This window comes from Furipterus horrens, unplaced genomic scaffold, assembly GCF_987537825.1.
Source record: "Furipterus horrens unplaced genomic scaffold, mFurHor1.1.pri manual_scaffold_3, whole genome shotgun sequence".
Classification (NCBI taxonomy): Eukaryota; Metazoa; Chordata; class Mammalia; order Chiroptera; family Furipteridae; genus Furipterus; species Furipterus horrens.
In genome coordinates, this window is record NW_028327173.1 from 35407944 (window position 1) to 35435120 (window position 27177).

Below are 27177 nucleotides of genomic sequence, written 5' to 3' on the forward strand. Positions count from 1 at the left end.
CTAGAAATAATTAGATACATTTGTTATGTTGGACTAATTCTCAACACAGAAGATACAGAAATATTCTAAATATAAAAATACATCAATTGTACAGCAAGATGTTTAAGTCAAGGAATAGAAAGGGAATTATTAAAGTAGGGTAGGTGTTAGAAAACCTCACTAACAGCCTGCCTTATTTCCCAGTCATATGCTACCCAGCATATTCTAAGAGCATCATAGCCAGGAAAAGAATGTTGAGCTCATGTACCTAATTTTATTTCCCCAAAATAAGCCATCTCTCTTCATCTAAGGAAAAAAAAACCCTAATTGAATTAAAATTTCAAAAACACATGGACAATTACTATGAATTACTGAACCTTTACTGATAAAGTATAAATACATGGGAGCTTCTTCTACATGAGGATAGCACGAGCAATAGGAAAAAGTCTGACCCTTTATGACATACTGTGCTCCCAATCCTTTCTGTCTGTGATTTCCGGGTGTGTCCTGTCCTATTTTTAATTTCATGCACAAAACTGAAGCTTATTCATTTCTGTTGTCAACTGCTTCCTTAAATTTACCTCCATTTAACAATATCTTAATCAAATATAGTAAAAAATATCATCCAAGGTACAATTTCTAAGCTTAAGGAGCTCATAATCTAGACTGGAAAACAATGAAGACTATACACATACACATGCACTCAACCAGCACAATATGGTAACATACTGGACATGCCATCTAAGTGGATCCACACTCCAGTGGAATTCCTAACCCAGGAAAAACTGGTGTAGACTGAAGGGGCAGAGAAGAGGAAGTTTAAGAGAAGTGGTGGAATTTGAGTTGGGCTTTAAGGCACGAGTGGAATTCACATAAGCAGGGAGGTAGGGAGCATTTTAGAGAGAAACAACAAAAGGTTAAGAGTGGGAATGAGGAAGAGGATGTGCAGGCACACAGTTGTGAGGCAGAAAATAAAGTAATAAGTAGTAAAAGAGGAGGGTTTGTATCTCACCTTTTTTCTACCGCCAATGTAGGGAGCATTTTAGAGAGAAACAACAAAAGGTTAAGAGTGGGAATGAGGAAGAGGATGTGCAGGCACACAGTTGTGAGGCAGAAAATAAAGTAATAAGTAGTAAAAGAGGAGGGTTTGTATCTCACCTTTTTTCTACCGCCAATATACCCATGAGATACAACATCCTCCCATCATTAACAGTGTCAGTGGGCAGCAGTAAATATTTTCACATATGAAAGTCATGATACCAAAATTAGGAAGAAAGGCAAGAAGGGGATGGGGTAAGCATTTATGCTCTGACTTTAAATTTTTAAATGTTAGGTGGTAAGGTGGCAGTAGTGAGAAAGAACACTGGCAAAAATAGGAAAGTTCAAAATTGGAGTCTTTTTTTCCAACATGATGGGACTCATTTTAGACACACTGACTTTGAAATGATAGACACCAAAATGCCTCAGTGGAGAGATGAGACTGGTACTCAGGAGAACAGAAGGCTGGATGAATACTTGGGAGTCACCAGCATATGGATGACAGGGGTCTGTAAAAGGGAGGAGAAAGCGTGTCAGGCAGTCCTGGCTATGGAAACAGAAACAAAGCGCTAGAGAGGTAGAAGAATATCTAGGCGCGTGCAATCCAAGAAAGCAGTAAGCAATGGCCTTAAGAGTATTGCTGGTCCTGAGCAGAATAATTAAAGCATGGTGGTAATTAAAGTACAGGTGACTAAATAAGGTTACTGAAAGCACAGGAAGGAAAAAATGGCCACACAAAGCAACAAAAATAGAGAAAAATAGGTTGGTAGCTAAAGTCACAGCAATTGCAAAAATAAGTAAATAAATACAGGTATTTTCAAATTGGTGAGTCCCATGCACAGAGAGCCCGGCGTGGAACGTGACGATGAAGGGAGGGCAAAGAGGAGAGGACAGCAGGGTACAGAACAGAATACTGCTACTGCTCAGTACATCCACTGAACTTTCACTGGGGCCAGTCACTCTGCGAGACACCTCGCCTGCATTTTCTCATTTTATCCTTACAGCAACTCTGAGTGCTTGGTATTTTTATCACCCCATGTTACAGAAGAGAAAACTAATGTGTAGAGGTATTAAGTTACTTACTTAGGAACAAGAACCTAGAAGAGCCAGAATCGGGAACTAAATTCAAGTTTGTCTGATACCAAGTTGTTCCTATAAATTTCTATGCAAAACTGAATAAAGCAGACCATATGAAAGGAAATTTCTAAATATTTGTTGACTACTCGGAAGACAAAATTTAATGAAGTTGTACATAGGCAGTTTAAGGTAGGAAAAATAACAGCAACAACAATAGCAAAGCCCAAATCACAAACATTTGAGACAGAATAACCTTGGAGAGCCTTTTCCCCTTGGATCCCTTTGGGCCTCATATCTCCACACTGCTAGTGTACCTCATATGAGTTAAGAGCAGTCATCTCATAAAATTAAATTTGAACTTAATCATTGGCTTGGTTTTCAGGAAAAAAGAAATCTTGAACTGAAAGTTTTCAATATGCAGTTCATACATTTAGAATTTAATTATGGAGCAGTTTTTCTAATTTTACTGAATTAGGAAGACTATATAAATAAAAAAACAAACAAAAATATAACTAGTCTTCTGGCGCTTTGGTCACACATAACGAGGCTTTGAAAGTTTGGTTGCTGACTTGAGATATGAGCTCACATAATAACTTTCTGTGACTTCATAAATATGGAAAATAGCAAGAACACCGAGAAAAGCCAAGTTCAAATTAGACAGACATTCACTGCTAAGTCAAAATTCCCCTACTTCTCCCCTGATGCCTTCACGTTGACATTTCTCATTAGCATCTACATTAGGAAAATGGGGTCAGAAAGAAGCAGGGAAGTACACATTCTTTCTTTCTGCTACTTATTAATAGCTCCGGTATACTGCCCTTTGCCAGAGAAATTAGAAAATAAGCACCAGGAGTTGCAATTACTTACAGATTTTAATTGACAGATTTTAATTACCCATGTTATGACTAGTCTGTGCCTCATTACCAATGGGTAAATCAGATTAATTCAATAAGTAGTGAAGTCTACACATTACCACTTCTGGTAAACTGTCTTGTGCTTCAGGAAATTGAAAATGATGACCAAAATGAAAAGCTTTAATTACCTGTAGATGTCAATTATCCATGTTATCTTAGTCTAGTGTCTCATTACCATGGATAATACAGACACACCTGTACTGGAATGGAGAAATAAATGTACTAATACAAAGTGTTAATCCAACATTCTTTTCAATAAACTTATGTTTGACCATTACAACTTAGTCTGTGCCAACCATGCTCCAAGATGCCTTTTATTTACAGAACGCAATGCAAAAATGCAACAATTTAGACTTCCTATGCCGATCACGCATTTGGATTAGGCAAAGCTTAGGTTTAACGTATACCTTACCGTCACAACTAAGTAGAGAAAGATAAGCAAATCACAAAGAAATTTTGACTGACAGCAAAACTATAAGAAATCAAATATTCAAGGATAGCCCACTTAAAAGCCTAAAAGGAACAATGTAAAACTGGTTACTTAAATTCACATCCTCAAAAGATGCAGTAGGGAAAACCAATAGAAAGATAAACATAAATAAAATATTGTCTATCATAAAAAAAACTTTGTCCTTTGAAACATTATCTGGTTAAATTTAGAAGCTGTCCACGATTATATCAGTAACTATATTTATTCAGAATGATAAAACTCTTGTAGATTATTTTATCTTCCACTCTTAAACTATTTCCAGCATTCCTTAAGGAGCTCAAAAATTGCCCAAAATAATGTAATTGAGGTAACCTCCAACTCACTACCACAATGAGAAAAACATTAGTGATGATCTCTCGACTTCTGAGTCACCTTTAAAAAATTCCCATATATGTAATAAAAGCAGTCTCCCAATATGAGCACCAGCTTCCAACAAGAAGTCTCTCTGGCTTCTGCGTCAATCCCTCAGTAAATCATTTCCCCACTAGCACAGTCCACCTGCTAGACAATCTCTGGTGAACGTTCCACATCAAAACAAAACAACGGACCTAACAATTTAGAGCTTTCACCCATTTAAAACTGAGAAAAGCAGGAAAATCAAACATACAAGTGACATGTTAAGAAATGTCTATTCGTGAGCTCTTGTTGGCAGCGGCTCCCGGTGCTTTCACACCCAACCTCCTGTGGGCACTGGTGCAGCACTCAGGAAACGTGCCCTGGAACCCAGTCACATGTAATGCTTACAGTTCTAACTGCAACACTGCCCAATCTTCTGTATTTTCAATGTTTGAAATACCCCTTTTTGTGTCATTTTCCAATCAGAAACTGAGGTTTTGTCTTTTGTATTTTGCTTGTAAAATGAAGCTACTTAACACAGCACTTAGTGAAAATGAATTAAATCTCTTTATGACAAAGTTTAAGATATCCTGGCTACTAAACAACTTATAAAATACTATTTAAAATTATCCCATATCATTTCCCACCCAACCAGTACCATGAGAAATAGTCCTGTAAAATATTAGGTCTCCTAGCTAACAAAATCTCACATCTATGAAAAAGCAATTTGCATTTTCATGATGATGATGATGATGATAAGTTCACTCATTTAATTTTATTGGTGTAATAATATTTACATGGTAAGTCATTTAAACTTACCTTTAGTGATATAATATGCAGGTAAAAATTATCTTTAAATACTTTTAAAACTAGAAATTTATGATGAAAAATACTGCTTTCTCATTGCAGTGTGATCTCTGCAGGCCAGAATTCAGAGAAAAACAGTCATTTTACAAAAAAAAACTATTTATATCACATATATAATAGATATTCCTTGATCTATTCACCAATGCCACAACCATCACATATTAAATGACCCTATATGATTAAAATAAATTCTCCTAAGTCAGAAATAGAATACTGAATTTCACAGTTCACATACCTGAACCTCGCTTGTTCTCTGTTTAAGAATATCTTCTTTCTCCTTAAGGTCCTGTTCCACGTTATTCTTTTCCCTAGAAGACCAGCAAACAATGCAAGAATATTTGAGAACATCAGCTACAGCCGGTATGGTTATCCATCCTCCTAATCCTGAATCGCTTTTTAAATACATAGTGAAACATTCAATTTTTATATGAAGGGCAGATTTTCTACCCTCTTTTAATTATTTATGGAACAGAAATCAATATAAGCTCTGATTTCTTTTTCTCACTAAAATGTGGTGAAAAGCGAACAGATTAAAAAAGGAAGAGACGAAAAATAATCAATGAAACACTCAGGTTTCACTGATCTCACTGTTGCTATGGAAATGCTGTCCAATGAAAATTGCTGGTGAAAAAAAGGAGGGGTTGCATCAGCTCTATAACCTTAACCCTTAAGTACCACTGTCAAATCAAATGAAAATGGCTAATAGAAACAGTCAACAATACTAAGGAAAAGGATATTTTCTTAAGTGTTAATGTCTCCTTAACAATTTTAGAATGAGATACAGAGAAAATGGAAAGGGTTACCAATATACAAGCCATTTGCTCTAGCAAATACATCTGCTAAAAAAAGCTATTTTAGATCACCGATCAACCCAGCTGATCAAATATACAAAACAATGTAGCGTTAGCATTTATTTTTCTACTCTTCAGATAAAACAGGCTAGGATCCTCTTTTACTTTGAAGCATCATTATTTAAATTCATACATTATCCATCAGAGCTGTATTCCTAATGAATGAATCCTAAGCAACCTTAAATTTAGAATTACAAAATAAAGCCATTTTTTTAATGTAATAAATTCAACTGCTCTTTGTATTGAAATCTCACACACACACACACACACACACACACACACAGTGCTCCCTTCACTTTCTTTTCTACAAAATGAGAGAAAAAGCCACAGAATTTTGCAGTAATACATTTCTGATGGGGGACGGGGGGAGGGGAGGCAACATGAAGAGAGGAAGGCATTCAAGAAGTCCTCCAGACTAGTACTGCAGAGTTGCCCCTTAGAGCTTCATGACAATATTTCAGTTTCATCTCAGACATAACCCAAACACAAGCTCAGGCTCCATTAAACTGCAGCATAAAGGAAAGTGAGAAAATTACACCAAAGGAGATACTTAGGGGGCAAATGTATTCTACTTTTACATTTCTCACCTTTTTGATGTGAGATTTTAAATGTAGACAAAACTCAACTGTTTGGGATATGTAGGTACAACGCTTTTAAGATTTGTAAGGGAGAAAAATACTTTTAAACACTTGAGATGGCCAAGGAGCTCACTAACCATTTCTCAGATGGGTTGCAATGTGGGTCATGATTTTGCGGAGATTTCCAACAGTCCCTTACCATATGAAGCATTGTGGCAGCCCCTTCCTCCCAGACCTCAATCTACTTATTATGCAAAGGTTACATCCTACTACCAATCCTTATAAAAATATGTAAAGTTGAAAAATAGAAAAAACACAGGAAGAAAAATCTAAATATACCCTACAAATTCTGCCAGCTCAATCCTGGACATTTTTTCTTTACCCGACATATGAGCAGAAGAATGTTTTCAGTATGGCTGCAGCATATCAAAGATAAGTCACATGAAAAACTAGCCTCCTCCCCCTAGCCCAGATCCTCAAGAGGCAATCCACACAAGGTCAATATCAATTCGGCTCCTGCTTTCTGACAGTAGATAATAACAAACATAGAAAACATTACATGGTATCATAGATCAGCATTGCACACCCTCATGTGTGTGTTTGTATTCTCTCCTTCTGTGTCACTGGTACCTGCTTTACTGGCTGTGCCTGCTCACAAGATCAAGTGTATGTGCACAAACAGCTGTAAGAAGGCAGTACGCTGACATATGAGAGCAAAAGAAAGAAGCTCACTTGGTGAAAAAGGAAAACATTACGAAAGACTCAGCTCTAACAAGCAAACACAGCCTTGTTTGGGTAAAATGAAGGATGCTTAGAAGTTCCAAATTTCTCTTTATCATTTTGGGTGTGGGAGGGGTGGGGAACAGTGATAATGTCTACAAACATATCTTGAAAACCATTCCCAAATAAATAAAATATGGGAATCTTGAAGCATTAATTTCTCTTAGTACTGAAATCAAATTTAACTTTCGATCTACTTTTAGCTAGTAAAATTCTGGTTTCATAATTCCTTTTATTATCAAAACCAAATAGTATAACATATACTACTAAACAGTAAACTTAAAAAAATAAAATTGCAAGCTACATTGCTTTCTATATTAAAAAAATAACTGAAATTTGGTCTATAAATCAGACTGACAATCAAAAAACTCCCTCATTAACTTAGATTATAATTAAAGAGATGCCAAATTGTTATTCTGTAGTATTCCACAGACTCTTAACCTCCACAGCTATCCTTTTCATTTTGGGCAAGTAAAAATATAAATATTTAAATGCATTTAGGTGCACTAATCTTTCAAATTAACATATATTTTTATTTCCTTTTAAAACATTTTATTTATTCATTTTTAGAGAGAGGAGAAGGGGGTGGAAGAGAAGGACAGAAACATCAATGTGTGAGAGATACATTGACTGGCTGCCTCTCAAATGCCCCCAACAGGGGACACAGCTTGCAACCCAGGTATGTACCCTAACCAGGAACCAAACCAGAGACCTTTCGGTTTGCAAGCCAGTGCTCAATCCACTGAGTCATACCAGCCAGAGCTCAAATTAGCACATGTTTTTCTAAAGGTAATGGGTGCATAACTAATGCAAAGCATTTTGTTTAATATTAGTAATTTAAAAATTATATTATTTTCAAGATTCTGTACCACAATAAAAAAATAATATTTACATGCAGTTTCCTGAGAAGTCCACCAATATATGTGGGTAAGATAGACATAAGATATATTTCAAATATAGATATGTGAGCATTTTTCCCAGAGTAATACTCATCCTGGATGTCATAACAGGAAAAGCTATTGCTTTCACTTTAGTAAATCCCAGAAAACGGAAATGAAACGATCCTACACACCCGCTGTCTTAGACTATTCACTGCAAGATGCTGGTACAACCCAAGTGATCCAAGAATATCAAAGCTAGAAAGAAAGGCCAGGGTTGGAGCTCCCTGGTGTTCCAAAGGCTGACTGTTCTGATTCTGTGGAAACTACTGTCCGAACCAGCAAGGAAAGCAAAGCCCAAGCTAGGCTTTCAAAGACTCAAGTTGATAACTCCATACGCCTACTGTGAAGTAGTCAAGTTATTCACAAGGACCTTGAGTTCACACAATTCACTGCCATTTACCCAGGCTCTCTGTTTATGGGTAGGAGGGAGGGAGCCATCTGCCTTAATTTTTATATAATACCAACATTTCCAGAAAAACAGGATTAAATCACCTTCAAAGTCCTTTTAGATTCACAATTTTGTCTTTTTTCCTAAACAGAAGCATCTATGATTTTCCAACAGGAAAACAATAAAAACTAGAAAGGTGTGAAAAACATGAAGGCATATTCTTCCATCCTAAGACTTATTATATAACACTAAAAGATGCTCTTATTATTAAGTAGCTTAACCGCCAATGAATCTCTCTAAAAAGCAAACACAAAAAAAGCACGCTCTCATTGTGTAGCCTTCAGTAAGGCAGGTGAGTCTTATGGAAAGCAAGACAAATGGGGACTAAAACTGGAGAACTGGGAACTTAATCTGGCTCTCCTGTGAAATTGTTCTGTTGACTCTAATCAGATCACATAAACTTTCATTTTCCTATTTTTCATTATGCAGATGACAATATCTCTACCATCTTAAGATCTGCAAGGCAAAACGTACAAGATGGCATGTAATTAGGAAAAAGCTAGGTTTCCAGCCAATGCTAATACTAATATTACTTATAATTTTAAATAACATTGGAATAATTTTTAAATTTATTAAAAGGAATCATGAGTTATAAAAAAAACTTTAGAAAATTATCTAATACACAGTTATAGACTATGTAATCACTGAAATCACCCTGGCTGGTTTGGCTCATTGGATTGAGCATCGGCCTGCGAGCTAAGTGTCGCTGGTTCGATCTTCCAGTCAGGGCACATCAGAGAAGGAAAACTCTGACTCCAAAAAACCTCCGCTGCCTTGCGGCATACCTCTTCAGGGGAAAGGCTAAGGGAGTAAACCCCGACAGAAAATCTGGAGCCGGAGTCCCTAAGGCGGTTTGACGTTGTAGTCAACACCGGCAACTCCTGCGGCGCACCTGAAGCCAAGCTGTATTGACTCCGTCTTTCCCTTGGACCCTTCAGCTGCGAAGAGAGGGGGTGTCTGCTGCATGGGCAACAGCAGACCCTCCATATCACCCTGCCCAGGCTCTGTAGCTTCAGCTTCACTGGAGAGGACACTCCAGCATCATCGTAAGATGTCGATTCAACACGGGAGGAGACAGATACTGTGTCACTCCCGAGTTGGACTGCACAGCCATTCTCGGCGGTGCAGATAGACTCTTAAGAAGCTACACCATCGTCTCTCGAGACAGACGGCTGCCGACTAATCACTGAAATCTCTACCCCCACAATCTTGTCTAAATATTAAAAATAATCCAACTCTCTACTATTAGAAACTCATTATATGGTTTTCTTTCTCTTTTCTTTTCTTTTTTTTATTATATGGTTTTCAAAGCATAAGACTTGGAATAAAATAGTCCAGGATTCAAATGCTGGCTCCATCACAGGATATAACATCTGGCTGTGAAAACTATCAGGGATTCTGTCCACCAGGGAGAGAGGAGAGTCTGCTAGACACCCGGCTGCCCTCTTAAAGAGCCAAAGCACCCTGGACTCCAGTGAGGGGAGGGCATATCAGAGCCGACAAAGTTGTGCAAGGACAGACTGCATTGTGCAGCTCCAGGTAGAGAGCTGAAGGGACAGCCACCAGGGTCCCTGTGCTGATTTCCTCTCCCACACCACCAACAGATGCCATCTTCCCTGAATTGAGAACTTCCCTCCAAACTGCATCAGTCTGAAGAAATGCAATAACCTCACCCTTCCAACTTCCCATCACCAGCCCTGCCTAGCTCATGCCCTATAGAGGAGCAAACAAAACACCAAATAATCCAATTAAAAAGTGGGCAGAGAACCTAAATAGATGCTTCTCTAAAGAAAACACACAAAAGGCCATACACATATGAAAAGATGCTCAACATCATTACCATCAGAGAAATGCAAATTAAAACCACAAAGAGATTATCACCTCACACCTGTCAGAATGGCTGTCATCAATAAATCCACAAATGAGTGTTGACTAGGATGTGGAGAAAAGGAAACCCTCCTGCAGTGTTGGTGAGAATGCAGATTGGTGCAGCCACTATGGAAAACAGTATGGATGGTACTCAAAACATTAAAAATGGAACTGTCTATGACCCAGCAATTCCACTTCTGGGTATATATCCAAACAAACACAAAACATTAACTTGAAAGAATATATACACCCCTAAATTCATTGCAGCATTATTTACAATAGCCAAGATATGGAAGCAATCCAATACCCATCTGTAGACAGGTAAATAAAAAAGCTGTAGTACATATATATGCGTATAATAGAATATTACTTGACCATAAGAAAGAATGAAATCTTTCCATTTGTGACAGCATGAATGGACCTAGAGGGTATTATGCAAAGTGAAATAAGTCAGTCAAAGAAAGACAAACAAATATCATGTGACTTCACTTTTAAGTGTAATCTAAAGAATAAACAAACAAAATTGAAACAGACTCAGAGACACAGAGAACAGACTGAGGGTTCCCAGAGGGGAGAGGAGTTGAGGAAGTAAATGAAAAAGTTGAAGGTTAGATTAAAAAGTACAAAGTGGCAGTTACAAAATAGCCATGGGGATGTAAAATACAGAATAGGAAATACAGTCAATAATATTGTAATAATTAAGTATGGTGCCAGGTGGGAACTAGACTTATCTGGGAACCCATTGTAAAGTATATGATTCTCTAAGCACTATGCTGTACACCTGAAACTAACACAAAATAATAGTGAATGTAAACTGTAATGGAAAAATTTTTTAAATCTGTAAATGAAGAAACTAAGATATTCCCAGATAAACAAAAGCGAGGGACTTCATTAACATTAAAGCTGTGCTACAAGAAAAGCTAAAGGAAGTCTTTCAGGTTGAAATAAAAGGATGCTACTCGATAGTAACTCAAAGCCATATGAAGATATAAAGATCTCAGAGGTTTTAAATGCTGAGCTATCCACTTTATGTGAAACTGAATTAAATTGCCTCCTTATTACCAAGCGCACACTACAACCTTGTGCTTCAATGACTCAATCGGTAACACCATTCTTGAGGTAGTCATGATTGAGACCTTCTAATAGCAGTACCATAGACCTTTACAGGGCCAGAAACAGATTAGGTTAGATTACATAAATAAAAGAACTCTAGATTTAATAATATAAGCAATACTTTCTCAAGAGCTAATACTTTCTAAAGGTATTTTAACTGAACCAAACCAAAAAAATTATTTTAAAAATTCCAAACTACATGCTAACACTCCCTTAAATATATACATATTTTTTTTAAAATCATCTCTCAAAAATGGTTGAGGTAGAGATCTATATATTTAGGAATATAGATCTTGGATACATAGTTCCTGTTTCTCTTCAACTAGGGAAGGAGTGTTCATTTAGCTACTCCAGCCAATGTTTGCTGAACACCTACTCAGTAAATGTGGTGCTCTAACTGCTGAGCTGGTATTAGGGATGAGGATGACAAAGACGATCATGATTACTAACATGTATTGAAATTTACCATGTTCCAAGAACTATAGCTGGCATTTTATATGGCATTATTCATATTTCCATTTCACAATGAAGAAACTGAAGCACAAATAATTAACTAACTTGTCTAAGTCATGTCAGGAATCAAACCGGGCAATCTGGTTAGAAAGCTCATGCTCTGAAATACTTACTACACTGTATTTGCTTATTCTAAATAAGGGGCATTCTGTGTTATCACATACAGCTCAGAGTCTATTGTGGAAAGAAATATAACCCAGTATTGTTAAGTGTTCTGAGAGAAGGAAATTGAGTGCTCTCTGAGCTGAGGTGGATATCAGGGAAAACTTCTTAGAAAAGAAGACTTGCCCGTTCCTCATCTGAAAATCTGAGACAGAACTATCATACTAACCCTTCAGCATTATTGCAAGAACCGAGTAAGAGAATTTATTTAAAGCAGGCAGAACACAATGGCTAATAATCATTATTGTGATTATCTTTCCCATTTACTAGCTCAAGACCAGCATAACAACTGGCCTGACAGGATGTAGCTTTCACTTCCTGATGTTCTTGCTAAAAGAACAGAGACAGGAAGGAAGAAGCTGGTAGAAGACAAACAAATATTAACTCCTGCTCAGCATAATTCACCACCACCACACTAAGTGAATGAAGCAATTTCTCACTACATTTTTGCCTTATCACTGCCAAGTGAGCCACGTAACTTTCAGAGGAAGGGTTCTTGAAAATGGTTTCATGGATAGTTTTTAAGGGCCTGAGAACTCCTGAAATAAATGCAAAATGGGGTACACAGATACACATTTTTTCCTGGGTGCAGTCTAACAGTCTTCATCAGATTTTCAAAGGAGCTGCTTGACACAAAAATAGGTAGTGAAAATATGAAAAATCAACCCACTACTAACTTCATTTCCTGTGAGGATTAAAAATCCTTTTGTCTATAAAATCCTCTACTATATTCTTCAAAATAAGCTATTATTGAGACGCTCTTTTGCTTTATTTAATCATTTAACATATGGCCTCTAGTGTGCCATAAACTTTGTAGAAATTAAATCTGAGAAACAGTCTAATATTTATAACATACTCTGACTTCTTCATTCAACCAACTAACCTGTACCAAGATTCTATGGTTTCAGGCAACGTATGCGTCCATATGTTAACTTATCCAAGTGAATGAGACACATCTCTTCACCTGAAGGAGTTCAAATTTTTAAATGCATATTTTTTAAACGACTACATTAAAATGTGGTGAGTAGTATTATGAAAGACTGAAGTCTCCAGAAGTAGAAAGGAAAGAGCAACTAGCAATCAACCTTTCAGAGAAGGTCTGACAAAGGAGATGGTATTCAAACCGGACCTTGAAGCATGAGTGAAAGTTTACAAGGCAAAGGGAGTCTCAGGCAAAGGGGAACAGTAGGATCAGAAGCAAAGAAGAATAAAAAAGTAGTGGCATGTTGAGGTGAGAGGTAATAAGGCCACCCATCATGTGGCTGAAGAGGGAGGAAACAAACAGATTATTGCACTATCTGAACTCTGAGAGTACAAGAGCGAACATACGTGTCTGTTCTCAAGAAACTTTACAGTGTTATCAGGAGATGACTCTCCTTTCTGTGGGAGGTGGCTAAGGCTGCAGAATGGTCAGGATGCCTTGGGAACACCGCAAAGGAAGAGTCTTTATGCCATCCTCAGAAAAGTGGACTGGATTCAGTTGGGAATGGGGTATCACTAAGGGATATGAGTAGTACTTCATACATCAACTGGAGGTAGGATGGTCAAGAAACTCAAAGCAGAGTTAATTAGGAAGTTATAACAGTGATCCAGGTAAGAGAGAAATGCTCAAACTTAGAGAGAAACAGAAGAAAAAAGGGACAGATTTCAACAAAATTGAGCCAATTATTTTCTCATCTACTATATAAGCTAAGCATTAGGGTTACAATAGTGAAAAATTAATAGTCTCTATGCTTAAAAAGCACATAGTCTAGTGAGAGGGCCAAAAACATAGACAATTACAATAGAGTACAGTAAATGTTATGACAAGTGTAAATATAAAAACCATGTATGATAGGCTGTTACATAAGATTTACCAGGTACAGGGTTGGGACACAAAGTAGTCAGAGAAGGCTTCCCCTTCTGGAGGAAATGATGTTTTAAGGCGAGATTTGAAGAATGAGGAGTTAAGAAGGCAAAGAAGATGGGAAGGTAGGCATGATTCCAAGAACCATTTCAGAGAAGAACGAAAGGAAGGAAAAATCTCACATTTGTAGCTTGATTAGATGAATAGTGGTATCACTGAAAAAGGAAATAAAAGAGACAAAGACAGTGGTCAGGGAAAGATTAGAAAGTCACGTCCTACTGGACATTCATATGAAAACACTGGTCGGCAATAAAAAATATAAGTCTTGAGCTCAGGGGAGAGTTCCAGATATTTGCTAAGATTATTATATTATATTCATTACTTTTCCTTCTTTAAGTTAAAAATACCATACTAATTAAGTCTGATTGACATATTTAAATCCCTATGTAGCAAAAGTTAAAGGAATTCGTGACCTAATACAAACATTTATAAAACTGAGATTCAAAAATCATTAATTTTAGCATGGGTAGATGAGTCTCATGATGTTACTGGAGTTGAAAGATGATGGAAGTTTGCCTACAATGTAGATCTCACATAAATAAAAGCCCAGGGAAAGTATTTTCACAAATGTCAAATCATATATAAATATATTACACATTTATAAACTATGACTACAACCTAAAACCTAACAAGGTTTTGGAGGTCTATCATTTTCTTACTAAGGCAGTCACAAAATGTTAGATATGTTCTTTTTAAGTTAGCTGTGATTCACTAAACAAGACTGCCACTAGTACAACTTAACATTAGGGGTTACTAGACGTTAGTGGAGCCTCAGTTGACCAAAATAACTAATAATTGAAAATGTTTGCCCTGGCAAGAACATTTTATGTATGATGCACTACTTCCTATTCAAACTCACAATAGAACATTTCATGTTAAATAATGATTGTTGAAGTTAAGCAAGTCCTAGAATATTGGGGTATGTGTCAATTTTCATAGGCCTGAGAGGCATAGAAGACAAGTATATTCAAATCTAACAATTATTTAATGTACATTACATAAAAGGCAAAAAAATGTTAATGGACCATTTATGGACCATATGAAAATTAAAAGTCTACACACCATTACAGGCTCAGTAATCAGATGTTCACTTCTCCTACTCTGAACCAAAGTAAAATGTTTTTAAATCTTAATGAGAGGCGGACTTATCTACTACATAATAGAAAGAACACAGAAGTAGAACTTGCACAACCTGGTTTGACTGCCAGCCAACACAGTGGCTGACTAGATGTGTGACTTTGGATTTGATTATTTTTCTTTTCATGAGTAAGAAAGAAAATGGGACTATATGATATCCAAGGGGTTTATGTTTTGTTTTGTTTTACTTTCTAAGATTCTAATATTAGAGGCTTTGTGTAACAGGCAAAAGCCAATTTTTGAACAGAAAATAAGAATTTGGTAGATATGATGAAAACTAAGTAATGACATTTAAAATGATACCCAGACTAAGTTTACATAATGTCAACTCATATTGTTCAAACACGCTGATCACTGAAATTACTGGTGATTTAAAGCCATACTGTCTTCAGCAGACATTTACCTCCCCAGAATTAATTTCTCGATCTTGAGTATTTTCATGTGGGGATTCCCTCTCCCCTTTATGTGATATTGATGGCTCACTACCACTCACCACTCTCAGGATGGAGTTCACGAGAAATCAAACTATATACATCCATGGCCACTGATTGTTTCAGGGTAGACATGACAGTAAGCCATTTTAATTAGGTTGAATCTTAGGACATTTTCTGGAACTGCCAGAAGAGAGGCACTCCACTAGACTGCTGTAGCCCCCTTGACAACATAATCAGAAAATCCACCTAAGAATGGACGAACCCAGTGAAAGTGGAAGCAAGAAATGGAGAGAGCAAGAGAACTGTTTATATGATTTGAGCCCAGGTATAAAGCTATGCCCTAAGCCATCACTGCCTCTAAGAGGTCTTAGTTTCACAAGTCAACAAATTCACTCTCACTTAAGTTAGCCTCAGTTGAGTTCCTTCTTGCAACTGAAAAGAAAAAAAAATCACAACTAAGTTTCTCTGCAGCAAGTTCTTGCCATATAGTCCAGATAAATGACTTAATCCCCATATGTCTCAATACTGTCAATAAAATAAAGTATCAGTCACTATGTGTATCAAAGTGTTGTCAAGATAAAGAAAAAGGGGAGTTGTGTAAATGCAGTGATATTTAAATACTATGCCTTATAGATGGAGAAATGGTCTCACTTTTAAAAAGGAATTTTAGCCCTGGCCAGTATGGATCAGTTATTTGGAACATTGTTCCATAAACCAAAAGGCTGTAGGTTTAATTCCCGGTCAGGGCACATGCATAACTTTTGGGTTCGTTCCTCAGCTGGGGTGTGTAAGGGAAGTAACCAATCGATGTTTCTCTCCTTCTCTCTTCCCCTCCCTTCCTCTCTCTCTAAAAAAATCAATAAGCATGTCCTCAGGTGAGGACTTTTTAAAAAGTAATTTTAGGAGGTTATTTTTACAATGAGTATTACCATAAAGTTTCCAAGGAAGAAGGAAATTAAGGAAATACCAATAGTACCTGCTGTATTCAGAATCAAATCTAATTGTATTCAAGTCTGTTCTACACAGTACCTATGTAAAAGGTGAAAGATTTACTCGTTTTGAAGAGAAACCAGAGTACTACACAGTACCTACGTAAAGAAGGGAGATTTTACTCCAAATCAAGTAGTCCTGAGATTAAGCATTGGTTCTACTGCTGACAGATTTGTATGACTTTCTGCAAAATAACCTCTCTAAGCATCTAAACTCCTAACTTGTGAAACAGGAACAATAACATCTATCTCAAGCCATAAGATTTCTGAGAAGATCAAATGAGATAACAGCTACGAAAGCTCTTGGCATGGCTTCTGCATTTAATATTCTTTCCACAAAATGGAGTGTGGGCTATTCTTATAATTAACTTCCTTAACAATATGCTCTTAAACAATAATGTTTTTCTAATACATTATTCAAATATCTAAAGTTACAGAAACACTACATTTCATTCATTCTAAGCTCCATATTTTTCACTGCCTGAAATCAAATAGTATATTAATAGTTGATGGCAAGCCATTGTTTGACATTTTTAGTGAATTTTCTTTTTTTAGTGGCACAGAAGAAAACAGTGCATTCTGCAATTAAAGGTTGCCTGAAATTTGATGAAATAAGGTATACCAATTCCCAAATGAAGAACTTTGGTAGTTAACCAACTAAAGTAGTATTTATTAAGAAACAGGAGAGAGAGGGGAAGAATATTTATGTAGTCAGCTGTAATAATTTTACTTTACATACCTCTGTAGGTCAACTAGCTCATTGTTAAGGGTATCTAGCTCCTTAATAGCAGAGAAATCTGCAACAGGACTTGATCCTATGATGCTCTAAAAACAAAAAGTTCAGAGTTATACATTATTACTATAAAATTATATATGGCAAAGCATTTAAAATATTTAAAAGCACTACATGGATATCGGGTATTACATTTCTTATGGTATTACGAACATTTTAATGTATTTAAGAACACCATAACTAGTACAATTTTAAAGACATACACACACAATTATATACTAAGACATTTTCCCTTAAATTCTCTAAAAGCTATTGTTCTATATTATGTACTACCACTTCAGATGCCAATGTCTTTGCCACTTGATTCCAGCCTGTCCAGAACTTGTGGTACAGCAGGTATCAGATTTACAAAGTAATCCCTCCACTGAAGTACATATTTCTTGTGGAGATGAGTGGTGATTTATTTGTGTAAGTACATAAATTTTTGTTGAGTCTTAGAATTATAATGGTCATTGATTTTATTCAATTCAACAAATATTTACTTTTGTTAAATACTTTTAGTGTCTACTCTATTTAAAAGTAAAATCAACTGCTCAAGCATGTTCCATAGTAAATATTATCATCCCAATATATGAAACTATCTTCATGTATGACATCCTTTACATATAGTTCTCTTTCAATAATGAAGGTGTCAAAATTGGTCTCTGAATGGTACTTGCAGTTAGAAAATCTAGCTGGATTTATTTTGGGCTCTACTATTTTACTAATGGCATGATCATCACTGTAAAATAGAGAAATAATTTCTGCTCTGCCCACTTTAAAAATTAAATGAAATAAATAATACATGTGAAGTCACTCTACAAACATCATATTTTATAAATGTAAGTTATTCTTGTAATTAACTTCCTCAACAGAAGATGCTCTTAAAAGATGGACGGCCTCCCAATGAGCTGCTTCTACCTAGGCTCAATCCCCTTTGTGAAATGACTTCCACACCTTTCTACCAGTCTGACTCAAAAAGAGTGACTCGCATTTGACGGTCATTCACTATTAAAAATATCATTAAATAAGAAGAGGCAAACAAGTTTAATCTTGAACGAGTTATAAGGTGATACCAGAGATGACTCCAAAGGAAGATGAGTGTATTGTAGTTGGTACACAGCTTGTGTCACTCAACTGCTGACACAGAAATTAAACTCCCATACTAAAGCAATGGAAGACATGCAACCAGGAAACAACAGTACATGAAGTAAACAGTATATAAAGAAAAATGTAACATGTCCCCTCCTTTCAAAATATTTTCTCTCACCCTGTTTTGTACATTACACAAAAATTCCACTTTGGCTATCTTAAGTGGATCAGAGAACATAGGGAAGGCAAGTTAAAATGCACACAAGGACCAAGTAACAGACACGTGACAGAAGCATGCAGTTTAGGTATTTTCTCTGCATCAACTTAGCTGCATAAAAAACCTCTAACTTCAAAACGTATCTTGTAAACCCAAAACTGTAATGCTAAAAAGGCATAAAGTAAAGCTCTAACCCTGGGAGAGTAAAGAAACTGACAGTACAAGAAAGGCGAAAAGCAGAGTGCTGCAGAAGGAAAAAAACAGTCCAAACTAGAAAAAACACAGAAAGGAAAGCAACATTCAAAAAAGGATTAGTCAGAGCTTCAAAAAAATGCAGTTCTAAAATAAAAGAAATTTTTTAAATCAGCCTATAAAGAGAAAAGAGATTATTGTAATGACAAACCAAATGCTAATTTTAATTTTTAAGGTTAAAAATTTTGGTTACTAGATAAGAAACAGTGATAAAAATCACATTTTAATGAATAGTACTGATATCTGACGTAAACTGTCAGGGATGTCTATGCTCTCTCTAGTGAATGAACTGCAAACAAATTATTACATTAAAAACTCTGTAGAGCAGATACAACTTTAAGTGTCTACTAATGTCACAGGGCCGTCAATGAACAAACAATCCGCGTCAGCAATTTGTCATATCTGTAATTGGTGTTGGTAGGGTATTAAGTGAGTATAAAATGAAGGCAGTCTAAGGGGGAAAAGACAGTCACATAAGTAAAAGAAAGGGTGAAACAACACAGCTTTCCATAGCTGCAGCAGTTATAGCAGAGAACAGACACACATTGGTAGCCTTTACCTTTCTGGTGGCATCACTTTTAGCTTTCTCCACAATTTAGAGAACCCACATCTTACATCACAAGAAATCTCAAAAAATTCATAAAATGTGCCCCCCCCAAAACCCACAAAGCCAATAATCAAATACTTATTTTATTTAAAAATAAGAATAAGAGCTCTTAGAAGTAACTTCTGTATCTGGTGGCTATAAATTTCTATTTAAATGCCTTAGAAATGAATCCAAATTTGACTGTTATTAGGTTTAAATAGAATTTTTTAAAACTATGTGACAAAATTAATGCAAAACCAAAATATCCTAATGACATTTTAAAGAGTGCTTTTCTCATACCACACATTTGACAACTCCTATAACACTGAAGAATCACCACAGCTATGGTTACTTTATAGGTCATAAGAAATTTAAGATTTAAGACTCATAATATGTATTTTTAACAGCAAACAGCCCCTAGAGTATGCAAATCTCTGTAAAGCTTTATTTAGACCAAGACATTATAAATGCACTATACACGGAAGGGTTTCAAGATGAGAGAAAAATCAAGGCACAACATGGCTGAACAATGTACTTTGAAAATACATACTGCTGCCCAGAAACTGAAAGCAGTGAAACTTGTTTCTAGCTGTGCAGGTATGAAATTTGGCTGTATGCTTAGGAACAGTGGGTCACCTTATATGGCAAAAACCACACAGACTTCAACATAAAAGTTTTTCTTTTTTTTTTAATTTAAAAATGATATCAGGTAATTATAATCTCCTTGATTTTGTTTTCAAATTTGTATTCTTTTTGTAAGAATGAATCATCAAATGAAACATAATAATTAATTCTTATGGATTTCATCAAAAATATTTTTTTAAGATTTTTTTTTTTTTTTTTTTTTTTTTAGAGGGGGGGAAGGCAGGGAGAGAAACATCAATGTGTCGTTGCCTCTGTCACACCCCCAACTGGGGACCTGGCCCGCAACCCAGGCATATGCCCTGACTGGGAATAAAACCAGCGACCCTTTTGTTCACAGGTCAGCACTCAATCCACCGAGCCACACCAGCCAGGATTCATTTAAATTTTATACCCTATTCATAAAAATTAATCCACAAATCTAGGAGGGGAAAAAGAAGACCATATTTTTCCAATTTTGAGACTGAAAATGTGGTTGCCATATGTGTAATGAATAATGGGGCAAAAGAGGGGCAGCCTAAAGATGTTATACATGCATTCAGCATATTTATAGTCACAAACCAAACCACAAACAGTATACTGCTCTGCTCCTAGCCAGATACATTGTTTCCACTCTTCCCTCCAAATTGAGTCTGTCATCTGACATACCTCTTGCTCCTTTCTGTTAATGCATTCAGGTCTTCTGTTAAGTTGTCTTACCTTTTGTAAACTGGCTCTATCAGATGGTGGAATCATCTCAGGAGTAAGAATGTGAGGAGGATCAATGCCCTTTATTAATTTCTGATTGATTAAATGAAAAGCCAAGGCAAACTGATCCTTTGAAAGCTTCCCACAGTCCTTGGTGTCACATAATGCCCTGTAAAAATAAGAAAAATGAAGAGTATATAAATGCCACAACTACCAATGTGACTATGTGGCTTATAAAAAATGATCACTGGCATTAAAAAAGAAAGTGATACTAATTTATGGCTTTCCCAAAACTCACTCAAGTGTTAAAAGCCAGAGATCAAAAAAGATCCAGACAGCCCTGGCTGGTGTGGCTCAGTGGACTGAGCGCCAGCCTGCGAACCAAAGGGTCACTGGCTCGATCCCCAGTCAGGGCGCATGCCTGGGTTGCAGGCCAGGTCCCCAGTTGGGGGCACATGAGAGGCAACCACACATTGATGTTTCTTTCCTTTGCTTTCTCCCTCCCTTCCCTTCTCTCTAAAAATAAATAAATAAAAATTAAAAAAAAATATACAGACAGAATGTTTGCCCTGGTGCTGAGCAGGGGACCTCTAATCTGGGTTTGTGTTGTACTTTTTATCAACTTTCACAGCCCCTACTGAATAAGAGTTATAGTGCACTAAAGAATCCCAACAATGTCTACTCCCAACTTTTCGACATTAAAAGATGTTAAAAATTGAAGCCTAAGTTTCAACAAATTTGGTTCATTAGTGGCATTAGAAAAATTCTGAAACAAGCAAGAATTTCCATGTCAGTTTGCTTCCTGCGGCTCTTGGAATAGGAGGATATAAGGATCAAGAAGTCAAAGCAGAAACAACAGCTGCAAATGGAGATCACATGTGAAGAAAGAGCAACAATCTGGAAAGCTTTACAAAGTCACTTGAAGAAAAACAGCAAATGTTTTATTCTATTTTCTTCTTTTTTTTTTTTTTTTAAGGTTAGCTTTCTGAAGTCCTGATCTGTCTGAGTCATTGAAAACCAGTATGGCCCGACAAAAACGACAGGTTACAATGTCAAAGAAACCTTGAATTCCAGCTTTTCTACTTCTTCTTGTGATCTTAGCCAAATTTTCTAACCTCTCCGAGCCTTAGCATCTTCATCTAGAAAGTGGAGATAACATCCACCTTGTAAGATTACTATGATAATTAAAGACAAAGTACATAAAAATTGTGGGCATAATGCCACACCCATAACAGCTGCCATTTTATTGAGCATAGTGCTTAGCCCAGGCACTAAAAAGTGGCAGTTATTATTAGTTATGCAAATAATCTTCCCAGTCTTGGGCTCTTGTCCCTTCATTCTTTCCTAAGTTTCTCTTTGCAATTATGTGGTCCACTTCTAATCTTTGCTTCCCCTTGAAAACCTCAGGGTAACCTCTGCCACAGTCACCTGGATTGGCAGCTGGCACACCATAAAGTATTTTCATGTACATTATTTCACTGAATGTGAAACTCATTAGAGACATTAAGGCTTGTTTTTTTAAGGACCAAGTATGTAATTCCTATGTGAAGACATAAAAGTATACACATACCCTACATAATTATACAAATATGCCTTGAAGAGAGTTCAAATTTCAGATTTTGGATTCTCCTTTAAAAATTTAAATTTAATGAATTGCTATAAATAGATGCTGCATTTTAACATTCTAATAAAAATTAACTGACACTGTCAATCTTATAAAACTTTAGGTAACCCATTCTCAAGCTTCTCTTCATTATTCAGAAGAAATCTTCAGTTTTAAACTTTTCTATAAAGAATTCTAAAACAACATGATTCCTATTTAAAAATGCCTAATAATAAGAATGCACAACCTAGGTTTGATACAAAACCATAATTGTTTTTTAAATCGATTTAAACAGTCTTACCAAATATGGGCTAGTAAAGTTGAAGGTAAACCTGTCTTCAGGAAGATCTCACGGACTTCCAGTCCAGACACAAATCCATCATTATCTTTATCAGTTTTCAGGAAGATATCGTCATATTTAGCTTTTTCTGCAGGTGATACAACCCACTGCAGGGGAAAATGTATAAATAAATAAATAGTATTTCTACCAAAATGAAACAAACTTTGAAGTGCTATCTTTCAACCCATGACAGTATCTGTCACAAATTCTGAACAATGCTACCCCACTAACTACTATCTACAGAACCAGTATATCATTTTCATCACACCCCCAAATAAAATGCTGTGGTAAAGAAAAATGTAGGTCAGTGGGACTATATTTATAGATGCCCATTTTACTTTTTTCCTTCTTAAGTAATGAGTAAATTCGAACACAGTTAACTCTTGACTTATGAATGACCACATAAATATGGGTAACTGGGAGAGTCCGTATAAACAAAATATTCAGATAATTCTCAAACTCCAATTTTTATAGTTTCATTCAGCATTGTTAACTATAGCCAAATTGGCTGATTTGTACAGTTTGTTATTATTTTCCTTCATGCAACCTGATAAAAAGCAGGCTGGATAGAAAAAAAAAGGCCTTGGGGTAACCCAAAATTGGATAATCTGAACTCAAAGAATCAAGAGTTAACTAGAGATGAAACAAACAAAAATACCTATTAACTAGTCAGGGCAAGCATGCCAGATTAGCAAAGAGTATCTGCTACCTCCAACTTTAATCCTCGGTATTTCAAGGCAAAGCCAATGAACCATCCATATGACCTAAGTAAGGCCAAATGCAGGAGAAGGGTAATTTCTTTTCTCTGAGACATCACATTATGCAGATTCAACCAGAGGGAGCTCTAAACTACGATCTCTTTGATTGCTCCTTCTATTTTCATCAAGCAATCAACTGTTAAATGCCATGCATTTCGTTTTTTAAAAAAGTTAACACTAATAAATCTATACCTGTCTTAATGGTGCTTTAGTAGGTAAAATGCCTACAGGTGGTAAGGAGTGGCAAGATTCCTTGGCTGAAGCTGAAGTGGGGATCAGCTGCATAGGGCCTGATATACTGACCGTTTTCCTCTTTGAAGGTGGCACCAAGGCTGGAGGCAAGGACATTGGCACAGGTTCTTTCTCCAGTGCGCAGTATACCAAAAACATGGCCTTCAAAATAGATGAACCAGGGTCATATATGTTAAAATCATTTTACAACATCCACCATTGAACTGAATATTGTTCTATAACAAAGCATCTTCAATCTGTCTCAAATCCCCTTTTAAAGAAATTAGGCTGGGAAGGAAAGAAAATGGAAAAGAGGGAGAAATGAAAGAAAGAAGGAAGAAAGAAAAATAAATCAAAGCTAAGCAACTCTTAGGAAGATATCCTGAGCAGCAAAATCTTAGACACACACCCTTCAACTAAGGTTCTTGCAATGCCAAAGGCAAACAACCTGGGGAAAAATATTTGCAAAGAAAGAGCTAACCTCCCTAATATGTAAAGAATTCCTAGGAATTAAGAGGGGAAAAATGCAATAGGAAAATGGGCAGAGTCTGAAGAGATATTTTACAGAAAAGTAAATAATACAAATTGCCTTATCCTTTAATACACACAAAAATGCTCACTTCCATTCACATAAAAAAATGCAAGTTAAAATAATATTAAAATCCAATTTTCCACCTAACTGGCAAAAATCCAGTTTCATAACATACTTTGTTAGTTTGATGAAGTAAACAGATAGACTCCTAGTGGGAGCACAAACAGGTACAAAGTCTATGAAGGGCAAATTGGCAACATTTACCAAATTTATTTCCCCTTTGGTTCAGCAATCACACATCTGGAAATGCATCCTCAGACTTACCTGCCTACATAGGAAACACTATATGAAAAAGATTGATTACAAAATTTCTTGTATTAGCACCCAAGTGCTCATCAATAGAAGACTGGTTAAAAAATCATGGTACATCCATACAATGAAATACTATGAAACAAAAAAAAAGCATGGGACCATTCTATATCTTAACTGTGGTGGTACCCTCACATCTATATACAATACAAAAACTCATCAAATTATATACTTAAACTAAATGCAGTTCTTTGTATATAAAGTAGTCCTTAATAAAGTTGACCAGAAAAAACATCATGGAGCGCTCTATATGAATAGATATTCAAGACACACTATTAAACATGAGAAGTTTTGTGTTGAACAATGTATATAACAGTGTGTATACTGTGTTATCTTCTATGGTAAGGGGTAATAATTATTCATATTTGTTTATATTTTCATTAAGAAATTCTACGAGTATAAATAATAAACTAAGAAAAGTGGTTCATTATGTAGTAGGTGCAAATGGAGCAGCTGAGGGCAACGATGGAACTGAGATATTTTTCCACTGAATATTCTCTTATATTGTACTGATATCTGAACCATGAGAATGTATTACCTATTAAAATTATTTTTAATTATTAAATACATAAAGCACTTGCACAAATGAGACAACCTACATATAGACAGTATCAGGATATCCCCTCCACTTTGAATCTGAGTCACCTTCCACACTTTCAAAAGATGAAAATTTTCCATAACTATCTTCAAGCATATGAAATTACTCAAAGCAACTTGGAACCCCCAGAAAGGTTACAATAGCAACTGGAAGGAAGCTTTAATATTTCTTAATTTTTTTCTTCCATTAAAAATAATTCTCCCCCAAATAAGTTGCTTTTAATTCTAAGTTTTGTGGGGCTTTCAAATAAATACTTACTGAGCATCTAATACAATCCATGATTTTTGTGATTTCTAATATCATTTTACAAATGAAGAAACTGAGGCTAAGAGATGTTAAGTAACTTGTCCAATATATTTTTAAGAGGTGACAGAGTCAGGTTCAAACGAAGATCTTCTGGCTACAAAACTCTTTTTTACAGATTTGATCACCTATATTAGGAGCACACATGTAATTTTACAATACCACACTCTTTTCTACAAGAAATAAAACTAACCTTTGCCCTAGTCAGGTGGCTCAGTTGGTTGGAGTGTCATCCCCCACACCAAAAGTTTGCAGGTTCAATTCCACATCAGGGCACATACCTAGTTTGCAGGTTCAATCCCTGGTCAGAGTACACACGGGAGCCAACTGATCGAAGATTCTCTCTCACATGGATGCTTCTCTCTCTGTCTCTCTCTCACTATCCCTCCCTCCATCCCTCCCTCCCTCATCTTCCTCTCTCTCTTAAATGAATAAACATATCCTCAGGTGAGGATTTAACAAACAAAAACCTAACCTTTAACCCATTGGTATACAAATTGTAGCAGGCATCAGAACTACCTGGACAGCTTGATAAAGCAGATTTCTGGGCTCTCCTCCCAGAATTCTAAAATCAGTAAGTCTGCAGTTGGGCTAGAGAATTTCTAGGAAGTTCCCAGGTGATGCTGATGCTGTTTATCCTGAGACCGAGTTTAGCCATTTATCCACACCAACAATTCTCCGCTCCCCATTCACTAGTCAACTTCAAGAATTCAATTTCAGTTTTCTTTCTTTTTTTCCCAATTTCAATTTTAGAAACGCACAAACTTTTTATCTCCAAAGCTTAAGGCTCCAGACAAAAACCAATCTGGCTAGCACACACTTCCAACCAAATACACAATGTATGCAATATTATCAGACTGACACTGAGCTAAAAGAAGTGATTAACATGCACATTAAAGGTCAGCATTCCTCTTGCTGCAGATGGGAGCCATTTCCTGGAAAAGTGGACACTAGACGCAAAAAAAGCAATGTCAGCCATCTGCTGCCAAAAGACAACACATTTTTTGAAATTTAAAAACATACTACATTAGTAATTTCATGTTGCCTTGAAAATAGCTACCTTGACAAAACTGTAGTCAATTTTTCTACTAAAAAAGAAAAGGACTTTGTTTTCTTATAATACTGTGCTTTATTCTAACCAAAGTATGCCATTGAAACAAATGCAGCAACTAAATCAAATGATGCACCATACTTAACACAACAAAAAAGATCTGCTGGCATCTAATTTCTAAACTGAAATGTATTAGCAAATGCATTTACACAGCTAGAAATATACACTTGACCAAGAAGCATTTAGAGTATCTTTTTGATGATTTCAATGCAAAAATATCAAAAATAAACCTAGGCTTACTCCAGGATATCAGAGGAAAGGAAAAAGAGAAACTGAAACATAATAAAATCGATACTGTGGATTTATAGACATCTAAAATATCCCGTCCCCTGGCTGGTTTGGCTCAGTGGATTGAGCGTCGGCCTGCGAGCTAAGTGTCGTTGGTTCGATCTTCCAGTCAGGGCACATCAGAGAAGGAAAACTCTGATTCCAAAAAACCTCCGCTGCCTTGCGGCATACCTCTTCAGGGGAAAGGCTAAGGGAGTAAACCCCGACAGAAAATCCGGAGCCGGAGTCCCTAAGGCGGTTTGACGTTGTAGTCAACACCGGCAACTCCTGCGGCGCACCTGAAGCCAAGCTGTATTGACTCCGTCTTTCCCTTGGACCCTTCAGCTGCGAAGAGAGGGGGGGGTCTGCTGCATGGGCAACAGCAGACCCTCCAT

The 27177-nt window shown here is 36.4% G+C and overlaps 1 protein-coding gene across 2 annotated transcripts in view; it reads right to left on the reverse strand.

The window, feature by feature from the left end:
* The window catches only part of EPS15 (epidermal growth factor receptor pathway substrate 15), a 113020-nt gene that overhangs the window by 45262 nt on the left and 40581 nt on the right, over nucleotides 1-27177 (reverse strand). For both annotated transcript variants that reach the window (XM_090269439.1, XM_090269440.1), the window contains exons 9-13: nucleotides 23675-23764; nucleotides 22575-22720; nucleotides 20683-20839; nucleotides 17162-17247; nucleotides 4937-5009 (exon numbers count right to left, since the gene is read on the reverse strand). In XM_090269439.1, the coding sequence (XP_090125565.1) occupies nucleotides 4937-5009; nucleotides 17162-17247; nucleotides 20683-20839; nucleotides 22575-22720; nucleotides 23675-23764 (552 nt within the window). The remainder of the gene's footprint in view (nucleotides 1-4936; nucleotides 5010-17161; nucleotides 17248-20682; nucleotides 20840-22574; nucleotides 22721-23674; nucleotides 23765-27177) is intronic.